General features: G+C 34.8%; 1 protein-coding gene across 1 annotated transcript in view; it reads left to right on the top strand.

The window, feature by feature from the left end:
* Positions 1-17,056, top strand: part of RYR2 (ryanodine receptor 2) — a 689,571-nt gene that overhangs the window by 323,561 nt on the left and 348,954 nt on the right. Inside the window, exon 12 of the mRNA XM_070568189.1 lies at positions 5,478-5,634. Within this exon, the coding sequence (XP_070424290.1) occupies positions 5,478-5,634 (157 nt within the window). The remainder of the gene's footprint in view (positions 1-5,477; positions 5,635-17,056) is intronic.

The following is a 17,056-nucleotide window of genomic DNA, read 5'->3' as shown; positions in this document are numbered from 1 at the left end:
AACTCTCCCATGAGAAACCAGCTGGGTTGGCCCAGCCCAGGACTGTTATCATGGTGAGTGCTGGCTCTTAGCCCAGACAAGGAGCCTCAAGGACACATAGTTTTTAAAGGGACACGCTGGCTAATGCCCCTACACAGACTCTGGATTTAATCTTCTAAAGGCACTTGTACACAGGAAACTTGAACATGAACGAGAGTATAAGGGTTGTCATTGGCAGTCACTATCTGTACTTACAAAAACTTTAAAAACCCAGTAAGAAATCTGGATTGCAATACAGAGTCATGGGTATTCATTATAGAAATAAGAATATATATATATTTATATGTATATATGTTTTGATGATTCAGAAAGCTGTCTAGAGATTGACTTTTAGTTCTTTAAATAAATGCAGGATTGATGATAAAGTTATCATTTTGAACTATTTTAAATAGAATGAAAATATCAGATTTTTAAAAAGAAATTATTGGAAGGTTTAATCCTTTACCTAAGAAGCAATAAGTTTTCCATGTATTTGTTCCCTATTATATTGTGCTTTAAAGAAATTATTGATGTAGGATTATAGACTCCATGGATCGGAATAAGGAACTATCTTAGTATAAAATGGTTATCTTTGTAGATCTAATATTTTGAGATTAATGCTTATCTAATGATGATTAAAATAGTTTAGCGATCTTCAGTTGTTTTTGCCTATGTATCTTATATAATAATTTTGAAAAACTTTGTATATCCTTGAACATTTTAAGGTTTGACATAGCAATTTTTTCATTATCAGTTTAAAGAGATGCATAGAATGTGACTTAGCGTATTATAAGTAGTGATATTTTAAAGTAAAGTGGTTATGCCACTCTTTTAAAAGTATCCCATTGACCCTAAGTATGGCACTGATTTACTAACCATCTTTGTTTATTTAAAAGTACTTGAATGTGGTCTTCTTTAACAGCAAAAGTTGCATATTCCGTTTTCTTGTTTAAATCGTATTCTGTTAGTCTCCCATGACAGAATTTTATCCCAATCATATTTTTTAGGATCAAAGGACTTTTACTGCTCACTCTATCATACTCCTATGCAACAAAAATATGTATGTAGGGGCTGGCTCTGTGGCCGAGTAGTTAAGTTCGCACCCTCCACTGCGGCGGCCCAGGGTTCGAATCCTGGCCGTGGACATGGCACTGCTCGTCAGGCCACGTTGAGGTGGCATCCCACATCCCACAGCTAGAAGGACCTGCAGCTAAGATGTACAACTGTGTACAGGGGGGGTTTGGGGAGATAAAGCAGAAAAAAAAAAAAAAGATTGGCAACCGTTGTTAGCCCAGGTGCCAATCTTTTAAAAAAAAAGTATGTAAATTAAAGTGATTTTTTATATTTCCTATGATAGTAAATCTGTAATTTTATAAAGTTCTTCTATGCTAACCTTGTTAAACATTAGTTAATTGAAAATATTAAACTTCTTCCATATAAGTACATAGTTGATTAAATTCACCTAAATACTAAAACTCTTGATAAATATTGAACTTGAAAGTAAAATTTTATGAGAAATGCATCTCTTAATGAAATGGAGAAAGAAGTGGCAAGCTTTTAAAGCAAAAGAAGGAAAACAGCTTTTATGTGCTTCGTTATTTAGGCAGAGAATTTAGGGAAAAGGGCTTTAAATATGTACATATATTTCCTTTACCTTGTGTGTTATAAAAAGACAGCTTAATTAGAGAAAAGAAGTAGTGAATAAAAGTGAAATTTAGGGAAGTATTGTTACCTTTATAAAACAGATTCCAGATGTGTCTTCAGATTTATAGGCATGCCTACCCTTCAGGATTGTGTGCTTAAAGAAATAGATTTTTTTTTTTTTAGCAAATGAGGCCCTAAATCTGTCTCAATTTATAGATTAAAAAAAAAAAAAAGAGGAGGGATGAGAGCTTCAGAAAACCTGACAGGGCTTCGTTTCTATTGTCAGCAATATTGTAGATGAACTGTAATTGATAAATCCGGATTGTTCTCCACACCTTTCTGTGCACACCTAAGACTGTGTTATCTTGATTCTGTTTCTCTACTGTTGCCTGATGTTTGAAGTTTGAAATAGAAAGTGTGGAGTTTGTTTTGACTTTGAATTTGGATGACTGGTATATAGAAAGGGCCTGGTCTCACCGTCACCAGAGTTGAAAGGGGCATGTTACTAAGAGTACTATGATTTGTGGTTATGATGTTTGCCTCCCAGAATCCAGATGACACCAAAGGGAACTTGACAGCAAAAGACAGGGCAGGTGGTTTTTCAACCGTTTAAAAGAGTAAAGAGAGGTGTTTTTAGTCTACTCTGTGGCCCTTGATTTATACCATTTCTACCTTCCTGTCTACAGTAGGAAATCAGGAGGTTCATGTATAATGAATACAATTATTTTAAAGTTCTTTTTTTATTCCAGATTCTGCTGAATCTTTTAACTACTTTGGCTGCATTGTAATTGTACAAATTAGACTGCATTTAATTTACATATTTTACTATATGCAGTGGCCACATATTTACTAATTTTTCTGTATGCTTAGGAAATGATAGTCCAAGATCCTGCTATGTTTATAACAGAACTTTATTTCCAAAGGTCAATATTTATATTATAATATTTTGGATACTCTGTTTTTTCCCACCAATGAGGCCCCAAACTATATATTTGTTATAATTTATGTAGCCAAATAATTATATATTTTATATTGCATACTTAAAGAAATAAAATTAACATTGTCAAAAGTTTTTCAGTATCATGACCACTTTAATAAAGCAAGTTTTAATTTAGGGAGTGAAATATAGTAGGAAACACATTCCTGTGTTTTACCCCGATGCGAAGTTGTTAGAACATTGTGAGTAGGATATATGTCAGTTTCTGTAGTGGGAATGATCATTGCAATTAAAAATAAGCATTATGAATATTTCAAATTCCACTTTCTTTTATGTTACAAATAAACAAAATCAAAGGTTGACATATCATGAAGAGTGAGCAAATACTCCCCGTTCTCTTTAAGGTAATTTGAAGTAAATATAGATAATAAATAGGGAACAGTTTTCTGATATGTTACTGTAGGAAATTGCTTTATGTAACTCCATTACTATTACTACTTCCAGCTTTTACTAAATATTATTATCTTGCCCCTTGATTCTCCTGGGCTTGTCCTCCTCTGGGCTATAAGCATATGAGACCAGCTAATTCGAGTGCCTGTAAGTTAAAGAAAGAGTGTCTAGACTTCACGATGCTTTGCCAATAACTGGCCAAATTCATTCCATTTCTAACAGAATCTCCTTAGTGATTTGAAATGAGCGCTTGTATGTATGAGCTCTGTTAAATAGATTTGAACATGGTATCCAGAATACCCTCTAGAAATTCTGGTAAAAAGTATGTATTTGGTCAAAATGTTGGACTATTTTGAAAATGAAGTTGTTTTCTATGATGATTAAGATGAGTCATTATTTGGAAAAAATATTCAAAATCTTCAAATAATGGAAATGAATATTAAAAATAATTGTGTTTTTCATAACATCTGCAAAGAATAAACCTAAGTTTATAAGGAGGAAATAAATACAGCTTGTTTATTAGCAGACTAGAAATGCTTTAATATCCTGTTTTTGCTAAACAAACTTTAATTTCATTTTTAAGATAATACTTTGTTATTATCAGTGTTTATTGGTACATGGTTATTAACTTAGTTGGGGAACTTGTCCAAATTAGTTGTCTTTATAAACAAATCCATGTAAAATGAATTTATTATTTTATCATTCTACTGTTAATTCTCCATGCTAATATCTGAAGTCAAAAACCAGGGTTAGGAAAACAGCAGTATAGTTACAGAAAACAGACTTATGGTTTCCTAAGATTGCTGAATTTGAAAAAAGTATTCTCAATTTGTAGACTACAAAAGTTTTTAATAAATCTATATTAAAACAAGTTTATTCATTAACAAAATCATATTGAAATCTTCCATATCTTTACTTGTATCTATTTGACTCATTACATAGTGACAAAAGCTTCTACTGTAATTGTCTTTTTAAACAACCATCCTTGTGTTTCTTTTGTTTCATTTTCTCTTTGTCATTGACATGTGAAGCTTCATGACATGCGTTCTTTGTAGAGTATATCTTTTCCCTTTCTAAAATACCTGACAGCATCCCCTTTATGCTTTTTGCCTTGGATTCTAATTTATCTGTTATCAACTTTACCATCACTATTTCCTTTTGATTTTATATGCATGGTGAGTCTTTTCCAATCATTTATTTCTAGCTTTTTTTGAATTACTTGATTTTTAGCATGTTTCTTATCAGCGATAAGAGGTGGTCCTCACTTTGTACGTTACCACGTTAACTGAAATTCATGCAACTCGGAACCTTGTTTTCACTCTGCAAGTGGCAAGTGGATGGTTTCGATGTGCAGGACTTTCAGGTAACACAGTACTGTGCAAGGTGAGGATAGTCTGTATCTTGTTTCTCCTTTTCTACCCAATCTGAAAGTCATTATTTTTAAAAGCAGATTTTAATGATCATAACTTTGCTTTTTATCTTGTTTTCTGCAACCTTGGTGTATATTTCCTGTTAATTGCACTTTTTCTTTCCTTCTTTCCCTTGACCTTTTTAGAATTCTCATTTTCTTGGTTTGTCTTTTTTGCTCATCGGTTTTTCATGATATCATTGTTCCACATTATTAAAATTTGAAGCATAGGAATAAACTTTTTTTAGGTAAATATGTACTTCAGTTTTTATTTATTTACTTTTTTTTGGAGGAAGATTAGCTCTGAGCTAACATCTGCTGCCAATCCTCCTCTTTTATTTTTTTGCTGAGGAAGGCTGGCCCTGAACTAACATCCATGCCCATCTTCCTCTCCTTTCTGTGTGGGATGCCTTCGACAGCATGGCTTGATGAGTCGGCATAGGTCTGCACCTGGGATCTGAACCGGCGAACCCTGGGCTGTGAAAGTGGAACGTGTGAACTTAACTGCTACACCACTGGGCCAGTCCTTATACTTCAGTTTTTAAATATGAGTTCCAATTAGTCATAATTAGGCATTGAGTATAAGACTGCTATTTTTCAAATCTGTGCAAATCCAACAAAAGTTTTTAACTAGTAAATTTTAAAGTATCATTAAACTTATAATTTTTATATCTGTTACTAGTGATTAGAGATTACCTTTGAACACAGTTCCTAGTCATCTTTGCCTGGAATAGTGCACAGTGTGGATGGATCACATTTAAACTTGGAAGGCATTGAGTTAAATTTCACTTCTACTTACTAATAGCTGCGTAACATTAAAAATTATCTAATCGTTCCAAATCACCGTTTTGTTATTTGTGAAATGAAATTAATACTACCAACATCATAAGGTTTTTGAGAACATTCAATAAGACAATATATGCAAAGCACCTTTGTTTGTTGTTTGACATGTACATTTTAACTGTTATTTCTCCTGTGATTGTGGATACCATTGGATCGAGTCTTAACTGTTCTTGTTAGGTGGAGTGGAAGCCACATAAGATGGGGCCAGCCCTTCCGACTGCGCCATGTCACGACAGGAAAGTACTTGAGTCTCATGGAAGACAAAAACCTGCTACTCATGGACAAAGAAAAAGCTGATGTAAAATCGACAGCATTTACCTTCCGATCTTCCAAGGTAAGACAGGAAATAGAATTTTGGATTTCCTGTAAATATATTCCACCGAATTTCCTTTGCTGTTAGAAATACAAAAAGCAATGATGTGAGCATGTTTTACGTGTATTTCTGAATTCCCAGTTTCTCTTCCTTCCATTCCTCCTGTGCTACTGTTGTATGACCATATGATGTTAAAGCATGCCAGAACGTTTTTCTCAAAGGCACATTTGCACATCCACTCTTATATGTATAGACTTATATAGAGAGACTTATATAGAGAGACTTATATAGAGACTTTTCTTCTTACTATGTTGAATCATTTGTAAGGATAAAACCTCTAAGGGAACACTTAAGATCTTTAATGAGACTCTCTCTGAAACAGATGTTGAGTAGAATAGGAAAAAATAAATGCACATCCAAGTCAAGTGGGAATGCTGGTGCCTCATGAGTGGTTCCTAACTCACCAACCCTGCGATGCAGCGGATTCCTGACCATGCCTCAGCAAGAGAACAAATGTCCTGAGCAGTGAAGTGTCTCAGGAATAGTTGAAAGTAGCACATGTTCAACTGACAAATGCCAAGCATCTGTTGTATTCATGTTTATGATAATTGTCTGTATTCCTGTCCTTCATTTAATAAAGAATGTGAAATGTGAGAATAATGATAGGAATGGGGTTGAATTACCATTAGCTTTTGTCTCAGAAATGCAAAACTTTGCCCCTGTTATAGATAAAGGTAAGTTTGGGCGAGACCAGGAGTATCGCTGTAGACTGAGTCTATGTCCCTAATGCCCTTCTCTCAGGACTCCTGCTTTGGAGTAAACAGAATGGTGGAAGATGCTCTGATTCATCGCGAGATTGAACCCCAGAGTTCTCTGTCTCCCAGAAAGACAGCCAGTGTAGTTGCTATTCCCTGTGGTGAAAATAGACAAAGCTGGTCAACTCCAATGGACAATCTTAGACAGGGTCTTCATCTATTATACTTCTTGTGTGGACCCATCCAGGGACTCTGAAGGGGCTGCTTTGGTAGACCTCGGGTGGGCAGGTGCTCCTTATCTCTGTAGTTAGAAAGCACAGTTGATCTCATTGTGAACAAACACGGTGCCAGTGGGCTTCTTCCTAAAGCCTAACTAAGCAGAGGAGTGGAAATTTGCTAGTTTATCCACTGTTAGCATTTCAGTCCAAAAAGAAACAAATTCAGGAGGAATTCAGACAAAAGAAAGCACTGAGTGAGACAAAGAAGGATATTTGTAGTATTAAAGAATGCAATTCACTGAAGATATAACAGTTACAAAATCTGTGTATCAACTGAAGTAACGTAGTATTAATATTCATAAAACAAAACCTGCTGGTCCGAGTAACTGTGCTGGGAGTGCAGAAGAGCCAGTGCAAGCCAGGTCATCTCTGTCTAAACCACCTAACTAGTGTGGGTTTAAATAACCAGGAGTTAGCCCCAGGCCTGGAATCCTGGGCTGGCTGGTTCACTCATTCACCCCCGGGTTGTCACGGCTGGCGCAGAGGCCTGGAGGTGCACCCTTGACCTCGCAGGGCCTCACACAGATGAAGCATCACTCGACCCCTCCGTCAGCTCCCAGGCAGCAGCCTGACTCTGTTGTCTAACTGTGGTCTCCAAAAATCCTACTCTTGCATGTGGAAATCTGAATCCTGAGTTCATCTTTCTCTTTTCACTGTTTCTATAACAATCCTATTCCTATGGTCTCCAGAAATCCTACTGTTGCTGTAGAAGGCTGAATACTGACAGTCTTTCTCTTTTCATTCTTTCTATAACAATCTTAATTCTCCAGGAGGTAAATGGATGCCTCTGTCAAAACAGGGGCTAGTTTATTCAAATGGAAATGCAAATGCAAATGAGAAAAGTATATTAACATATCTCAAAACTTTCTTGCATACATATAGCCATTGATCTAGCAATCTATTTTTTTTTTCAATGAGTGGCGTTGTCTTACAGAAATAAAATAAAACCTGTGCGAGTTAATATTATTCTTTGTCGTGGCAAAAAACTGAAGACGACTCAAATATTCACCAAATATATTTGATAGCTAAATGCTATTAGCTATCAGAATATATTGATCAGGAAAGATAGCAATGATAATATTGTTGAGTGAAAAAAAGCAAGTCATAATTTTAAAAATCTTATTTTTTTAATTAAAAATGAAATCCTTGTGTGTATGTTTATATGTGATTATATGATAAATATGGAAGGATCTACACTAATCTTTTAACTTTGAATACTTTAGAAAGATCAAATGGAGTGTTTATAAGAATATCAATGCGGGGGAATTTTTAGTTTAACTTTGGAAAAACAAATCTTTGGATTTTTTGCTGTTATAAAAGCCTGTTTCTTTTGTAACAAAAAAATCAGTTAAAGAATGAAACGGCCAATGTGCTGACATCCTTGAACACAAGAATGTGTACATTTTATGTGTTTTGTGCACATTTTTGATTTATTTTTTTAGGATGCATTCCTGGAAATGGAAATGTTGACTCAAAAGCTATGAATATTTTCAAAAGCTCTTGATAAAAATTCTTGCCCAAAGCAATAGCCCTTGAAACATTTTTCTCCAAATATCTGTGCTAATATTCTGTCACTGTTAGAGTATAACTTGCATTTAGAGAATTTTTACTGGCCAGAGCCTTCTCTGGTCTTTGCTCAGGGCTTCTGCTCTGGGGTTTAGCAGTTGCGTGATGTCATAGCTTCCACTGAAGGCACAGAGACCAAGGATCCCAATAGTACGTTTTAACATGCTGTTCAGTTTCTCTAAAGCTGGTCTCCTGCCTGGTACTTCTTCAGGTTGTTAATAACTTGCTGGCATACACTCCACTCATTTAATTCACAATGATAATTGCACATGATAACAAGGTTGAGGGTAGTGAAGGTGGAGGTGCAATTGAAGAAAACGTTTTATTTTTAAAATCACAGTCGAATTTTAATTTTAAAATCATTGGCAGATTAGGTAATAAAGTTATGTTCCATGAGATAGAGACAGTAATTCTTTCCATTATTTATTTCTAAAATTAATGTTTTTACTATTTATTTAGTGCATAGTCATGTAGAAAATCTTAAAAGGGAGTATGAAAATGTGGTAAGGGGGAAACTTAAATCATGTACAATTCATCACTCGGAAACAACTCGTGTGTGTGTGTCTGTGTGTGTGTGTGTGTAGTTCAGGTTTTTTTTTGAAGAAGAAGATTAGTCCTGAGCTAACGTCTGCCACCAATCTTCCTCTTTTTGCTGAGGAAGACAGGCCCTGAGCTAACATCCGTGCCCATCTTCCTCTACTTTATATGTGGGACGCCTGCCACATCATGGCTTGACAAGTGGTGTGTAGGTCCGCACCTGGGAACAGAACCAGCGAACCCAGGGCCGCTGAAGCTGAATGTGCAAACTTAATTACTACATCACCAAGCTGGCCCCTGCAGTTCAGTTTTTAGCAAATAGGTACATATTTTGATACTTAATAGGGCTAATTATATACTATGTTGTATTTAGTTTTTATTTAATATACTACTATATTCCTTATTTAATAGAATTTTGACAATAACTCAACATTCTATTATAGATTTATCATGATTTATTCAGCCACTTCCTTATATTTGAATATTTAATTTTCAATTTTGTTCTCATAAATTGAGCATTTTTGTCTCTAAATATTTCTGTATATTCCTTTTAGGAAGTTGAACTGTTTGATTAAATTATATGAAAATTTAAATAAGGTTTTTGGGTTTGGAAGCTCTTAGAGGCTGGAGGACTGTGACTATGTTAGATGCCATGCTATGGCGCCGGCCACTCCGTGGGTCCTGGTAACGCTCCAGTGAACGGACGCTTGGAGGCAAAGTGTTCTTCCAAAATTTGTGCCAGTATCCATTCCAAGCAGCAATCTATGAAAGTTTAGATTTCTGTGCCGCCTCATCACAGATAATTCTTAAAAATCTTTGCTAATTTTGATAGGTAAAGATCAATTGTATCTTATTTTATATTCTATGGATTTTAAGTTAATCTCTCTTACTGTGAAACACATAATTTTAAAGCCATATTATAATGTTTGTAATATGCTGATGCATGAAACATATTCCCTGCAGTAAGCAGTTTTAGAAATTGCTTCTTTTCATTCCCCTGAACTCATGTGGCTTTTACAAGCAAATGAATCTGAACAAAACGTTCCTACACTTTATACTCTGTCTCTAGAGCGATGTCTTTAGACTTCCCTTCTGGTATGTGACATTTGCAGTTTAGTCTAGCATGTATTTCAGATTATTTAAGGTATTTGAAGTATCTTAAATATATATGTATCTTATATATATATTCCTCATGAAATATGTATATATTTCAAATGAGCTCCTCATCCTAACTAATATGGACCCAAATAGGAAGAACGGCAATAACATGTCTCAGATTGTAGAGTTTTGGATTTGCCAGTAAAATTTATGATAAAATGGAGTGTGGGTGTATTCAGTTGGGAATGGAAAGAAATTCCTTATTTTGCAGTGCGTTGAAGTTGGGTAGAGAGACTTGATTCTCCTGCCTCGCTCTTCTCTCAGAAGAAGGGGAGGAAGGGGCTTTTTCTATGCCTTCTCCCACGTTCTTTGAAACTCCCCTATGTCATCTCTTGAGCTTTCTCTAATCATGTTAGCATCTTCTAGTTAGGCCTAGGGCTGGATATAATGAATTAAGAATTTTAAAAGTGACATGTTCACAACAATGCCTGGTTTCCAATGTCTACAACTGGTCACTCAGATTCCCATTTTGTTAGTAAAAAGTAGAACAGTGACTTTAAAAAATTTTTTTCTGTAATAATAATAGTAATCTTTATCAAATCAAATTAATGCCTCTGGCTAACTTAGTCTCTTTAGAATGCATTATACTCTCTCTACTGTATTTTGAGTGTTTCAGTTTTTAAGTCCTGATTTTCAGAAGTATGTGGATAACCATTGACTCTGTAAGGGAAGTAAAACCGTAACTGAAATTAAAACTCTGTGTGTGTGTGTGTGTGTGTGTAATATCTTACACAATAGTGCATGATTCTTGCATAATATTTTAACTAATTTTGTCTTGGTAAAAGATATCTTTAAAAATAGAAGCTGCTTATAATACTAGAAAAATAGTTAAAATCTAACTACATGGTCTTGGGAAAAGCACTGGAATTAACATACCACAATTTGATGACATAGTTTTATTGAAAATAAATTACAGAATAGCAACTGGTATCCCAGGAAAAAATAAATGGCACAGAAATACGCTCACATATACAGATATGTTGTGAAAACTTAAAGAGTTATTAATAGTAGTGATTGTAGGGCCTGGCCACTGTAAGGTTGAAAATGCTTGCCATATCTTTACATGTGCTCCACTTCGGTGGCCTGGGGTTCGCTGGTCCAGATCCTGGGTGCAGATCTAAGCACTGCTTATCAAGCCATGCTGTGGCAGGCGTCCCACATATAAAATAGAGGAAGATGGGCACAAATGTTAGCTCAGGACCAGTCTTCCTCAGCAAAAAGAGGAGGATTGATTGCAGATGTTAGCTCAGGGCTCATCTTCCTCAAAAAAACCCAACCTATTTTACTAGTTGATATAAGGAATATTTCCCTTGATTGTCATTGTGATGTCTTTGACACTAATGTGAACAGTCAATAATTTATCTCAAATTCAGGATTTGACAGAAGAATCAACAATTGTTGATAACTATGTATATTCAGAATAAACAGAATAAAGTAGATAATAGTTTATAATATAACCTATGTTTGTCCTTTTTTCTCCCCAGCTTTATTGAGATATAATTGACATATAACATTGTGTAAGTTAAGGTGTACAATATGATGGTTTGATACACGTATGTATTGCGAAAATGATTATGTCAGTCCTCTCTTAAAGAAAATATTTGACAGGGCCGGCTCCGTGGCTGAGTGGTTAAGTTCACGTGCTCCGCTGCAGTGGCCCAGGGTTCGGACCCTGGGTGCGGACATGGCACCGCTCGTCAGGCCACGTTGAGGTGGCGTCCCACATCCCACAACTAGAAGGACTTGCAACTAAGATATACAACTATGTACAGGGGGGATTTGGGGAGATGAAGCAGAAAAAAAAAAAAAAGATTGGCAACAGTTGTTAGCCCAGGTGCCAATCTTTAAAAAAAAAAAAAAAAAAAATTTTACATAGTGAAGAATTCAATTGGATTTGTGTAGGTTTTCTTAGAGCTATTCTTCACTTACTCAACTCCTAGAACTTTTAAGCGTCTCTTTCAAGTGTGTTGAAATGTCAGTTTTAATCATAAGGTAGGTCTTGCCAATCACACATATATTATACTTTCCCCAAGATGTAATTATTTGAGGTTAAGATGCCACTAAAATACTCCTCTGTGGGTGATTTCCTCCAGGTTTCCCTCTCCCATGCACCAGGAATAGAAACCTTTTGCTATTGAAATGATGGAAGACCAGCCTCAAATAAGAACGCCAATGAGATTACAAGGATTATGGAGCACATGGCAAAAATAGAAAGAACAAAACATTTTTAGGACATGGTTTTTGTTTTTAGTATGTTATTTTTATTTGGGATTTTTACTCTTGGTTCAAAAAATGTTTAAGATGTTTTAAAACACATGCTCTCATAGAAGGAAAATAAGAGTAGTGGTTAACAATTTGTTATGTGTGAAATAGTATGCTAAGAACTTAACATGCATTACCTCATTTAATCCTAGTTCAACCATATGAAGCTCAGATACTATTTTTAATCTTCCTTGTGCAGATGAGGAAACTGAACCTTAGATAAGTTGTGTGGCAGATCCAGACCTTGGACTTAAGTAGTAAGACTAAAGCCTTTTTAAATAAGAAAATTAAAGATTTAATAATAATAGCAGATAGAAAAGATATGTTGTTCACCTGTGATCATCTATTACAATTGTTCAGTAATTGATTAAATATCTAAAAATAAAAGCAAAATGGAGAATTTGTAGTGTTTTTTCTTATCAAAATAGTTATACAAAGTTATCAATGGAAATGAATTTTGCATTTAATCAGGATTAAATTCAAAACAATTTTTTTGCAGTAACCCTTTCTCAAGAGATGTTGATAGCATACTAGAAAAGAATGCCAACTATGATTTTACAGAAAATATAGAAATTCAGTTATAGTTTTTATGCTGATCCTTTTTAATGACAGTAAGCATGAGAATGAGCTCACTGAATCCTTCTGTGGATGAAGTTTATCAGTCAGAGTTCAGCCAGAGAAGCAGAACCAGTATGAGAGATGTATATATTAAGGGATTTATTATGTGGATTGCTTTATGAGATTGGGAGGGCTGATTGAGCAAGCTGAGAGTCCGTGGTGCAGGTGGTCTGGAAAGGAAGATCATGAAGAGGATGGAACCCCATGGGCCCTAGCTATTTGTAGTCTCTGGGCTCGGGGAAAGCCTAAACTCTCTTTAAAGGGCTCACCCGATTAAGTGTCAGTCACCCAGGACAATCTCCCATTTGATTTTCTCAAAGGCAATTGATTAGAAATCTTCATTACATCCACAAGATCTCCTCACCTTTGCAAAAGTGTAACCTAATCACAGGAGTGAAATGCCATCTTGTTCATTGTCCCAGCACACACTCCAGGGGAAGGGATTATACAAGGCTCTGTGACCTTGTTTCACTGCTGCTATGAAATCCCCTCAAAGACTCTCCCAGCACAAAAAAATGTTTTAAATCCCTTTTCTCCACAAACCCATTCACCAGTGTTTCCTCACGAGATTTCTGAACACCAGGGATAAAGAGAGCTGTATATTTTTTTGCAGCCCTGCCCTGGATGGTCTCAGGTTGGCTGGCCTGTCAGCCCCAGTAATTTCTCTGACCCTGTAGTATTTTTAGATTCGTATTTCATGGTGACCAACTAGTTTGTACTGCAATGTGGTGCCATAAAGAAGCAAATAAAAAAATAAAACTCTTTTGACCTTTTACCTTTCCGGACTTTAACCATTATGTATCTTAAGTAGAACTGTCCATTACAAAAACAAGCACTCCATCATCTAAGGATAAAGGCCTTTTTTTCTTCCTATCAGCTACTTGAAAGAATAACTTGGATAGATTTAAGGATGATTTCAATTAATGCTAGAAGAATCTCTCTGAACTACCTAGTTCTTATAATAAGAACATAATCCTACAGGACTAGTTCAAGTTTCTTAATGCGTTTAGTTTGGTATATCTAATGCCTTTATATCACTTAATAAGACCACAAACGTTTAGAAATAGTTTTTGCTTTATCATGCACCAGTTTGGAACACCCAATGCCAAAATATCACTTAATATTTTTCAGGTGGTTCCTTTTTGGTTCTAGAACCAATTTGATGTTCATTTAAAAATTAGATTTTCCAGGCATTGGTGAGTGGAATTATTTGAATGTTAGGATTGGGAATAGCTTGTAAGTATATTTTCTATAAGAAATCTGAAGGAGTATGTGATTTCTCTCCAAAAATTCATTCTTTCATTTAACAAATCTTTTTTGAGAATCTAATATCTGCAGGCACAGTTCTGATCCTGGGAATATGGGCCATTGGGTTGAAGGAACCAGACATATGATTCCTGTCCTTGAAAAAACAATAGATAGTCAAGTGGGAAAGAAGGCAGTTGAGGAGCAATTTCAAGGAAGAGCCATCATTTCTCTGGTAGTTGAAGTACGGCATGCGATGAGTTTACATGAATCAAAAGAGAAAATAACGACCTAAACAAATCTTTTTACAGTAAAAATAGGTCTTTCAATACCTCTAGACTGTCAGAAGGAGTTTTTCTCTTTGAGTGTTTTTATAGTTCTCAAGATTATTATTACAGAATGGACAATTAGACTATTAAATTTAAAATTCTGTGGATGTTAATGAATGTTAAGATAATAGTTAGGATCTCAACATTTCTTTGATTAAATGCAGGAGATGTAGGAATTAAATTTTACATAGTCTTTTGAGGGAAATTTTTATTTAATTACAAAGTACTTATGTTGGAGTATGTTTATTGGCAATCTGATCTTGAGATTGAAAATGTCTATTGATCTGCTTTGAACTTCATTGATTCCTTAGTCTACAATTCCAAACTGATGTTAATCTGTTCCAATAAATTTTGTATTTCAATTATTATTTTCATTTTGTTATTACATTTCATATTTCTTAACTGACATTCCCATCTGTTTATTCATTATATGTATATTTTCGTTAATGTCCTTTAACATATTTTATATTTATAATAGTTGCTTTAAAATTCTTGCCTGCTAATTGTAAGGGCTATCTTTGCATCAGTGTTTATAGCCTATTTTTTTTTCTTTAGTATAGGTTATATTTTGTTTTGTTTCAATGTAGTATAGATCACATTTTCTTGTTTCTTAACATCTACTTACTTTTAACAGTATATTGCATATTAGAAATGACTGAAAACTCTGAATTTTGTTAAATTTTTTTCTAAGGGATGATTTTGATTTTGGCAGGCAGTTAACCTTGCTGGACTAAAACTCCAGTTTCTCTCTCTTTCTTTTGCAGTGGATGCTTGCTTATATGTCTGCTCAGTTTCAGCTGCCATTATGCTGAGCCTCTCCTGAGTTTAGTGGTCAGCAAGAATTTGAGTGAATTTTATAAGCAGATTTTGTGGATATAGCTCTGATCCAGGACTTAGCTCATGCAATTTTCTGGCTACTTGTGAGCCCTAAAATGTGTCCTCTGTTACCGCAAGCCAGTAAGGCAGCACTGGGCTGTGGGCCGATTGGGTAGGCTATGCCCCGAGGCAAAAAGCAGCTTTTTATAAAGCACTTGGGTGCTGTTTGTCTTTAAAGAAAAGTCTACTTTCCAATTTCTCTCTGCTCTTTGTCCCTCTCAGCTTCCTTCAAATAGATTCTGAAAGGTATTTTTTCTAAATTTTATTGTTATTTATGGGAAGATTAGTCCAACTAAAGTACTCCATCATTTCTCACAGCCAGAATAACCCAAAAGAGAAATAAAATAAAAAAGGTGATGCTGAAACTAGAGGCCACTAATTTAGGTATAGTGTAGCTAATACAGAGTTTTAGTGAGATTATTACTTACCTAATCTGGGCATTTTATTTCTAGGAATACAGGCTAATTTTCTGTTCGATGCTTTTACCAACTGTCACCTTCTTGACTCATGTTGTGCTTGTGCTTATGATTCTTCTAAACATCTAGATTATTTTCACCTGAATTTCTCCTAAGCCTGAGCTACAGAAAATGACAGGAAATAAAAGAAGGAAAGAATATGACTGGCCTTTGTTTTTTCATACAGAAAATAATCACGCTTTTTTTTTTCCTAATGTCACTTTAATAGTTCTGACCTGACTCGAGGATCCGAGTAATTACTAAAACATTTCATCATGAATTTGCACAATTAAAACTTCTAACCCAGCGAGCAATGTGAACCGCTTAAATAAAAAGCAAACAGAGCGTGTCTTTACAATTGGCAGTTTTGACTTCTCAAAACACAATCCATGAGCCTATAAATAGACTACAAACTAATGTCCTTGGATAAAAGAAAAACAAAAAGTTAGAATGTTAGAGGCTCATTGTTTTAGTCTGAGGGGATAATTGCATTGTTATATTTTCCCTTAGAACTTAATTTTCTCATTGATAGAGTTGGTATAAGTAGATTAGTAGTTTATCTTGTTTGATAGAATGGAATTGGAATGGTTAATTATCTGTTTTATTGCAGATTCGTAGAATAGTGTTTCAAGTTATTTGCATAATGGTTAAGTCAACTTAATTTATAATTATATTCATTTTCTTAGATGATCTTGACCTTTTTGTATTAAGAATTTCAACTCATTTTAATTTTCAATTGTTGATAGAGGTTCATAAACATTTTAGAGTTTTTCATTAGTATAGTGTGAAAATGATATGAAAAATCTATCAAAATTTTGTTTTTGTTAAATTGTTCCTTTTGGTATAAAAGATATAAATTTTTACTCCAAGTTAATCTTCAAAAATATTTATGTAACTATTACTAATTTCAAACAACAGTCAAATAACCAGAGACCTAGAAGAAACTTAAAGTAAACTTAACAAGGAAAGTTAGACCAAGGAGGGGAATAAGAAACCACAAAAGGAAATACTGCAACTAAAAGAACATTAGTTTTTTACTGTTATTTTAAGGACTAGAGTTGTCCCTTGGTATCTGTGGGTAATTGGTTCCAGGACTCCCCAGGGATTCCAAAATCCCCAGGCATACCCAAAATTGAGCAGATGCTCAACTCCCTTATATAAAAAAGCATGGTATTTGCATATAACCTACGCAATCCTCCTGTATACTTTAAATCATCTCTAGATTACTTACAATACCTAATACAATGTACATGCTATGTAAATAGTTGTTATACTGATTGTTTAGGAAATAATGACAAACAAAAAAAGTCTGTACGTGTTCAGTACAGATGCAACCATCACAGGCCTTTTGGTACATGGTTGGT

This window comes from Equus przewalskii, chromosome 1 (genome assembly GCF_037783145.1).
Source record: "Equus przewalskii isolate Varuska chromosome 1, EquPr2, whole genome shotgun sequence".
Lineage (NCBI taxonomy): Eukaryota > Metazoa > Chordata > Mammalia > Perissodactyla > Equidae > Equus > Equus przewalskii.
This window is presented reverse-complemented; position numbering and strand designations above follow the sequence as displayed.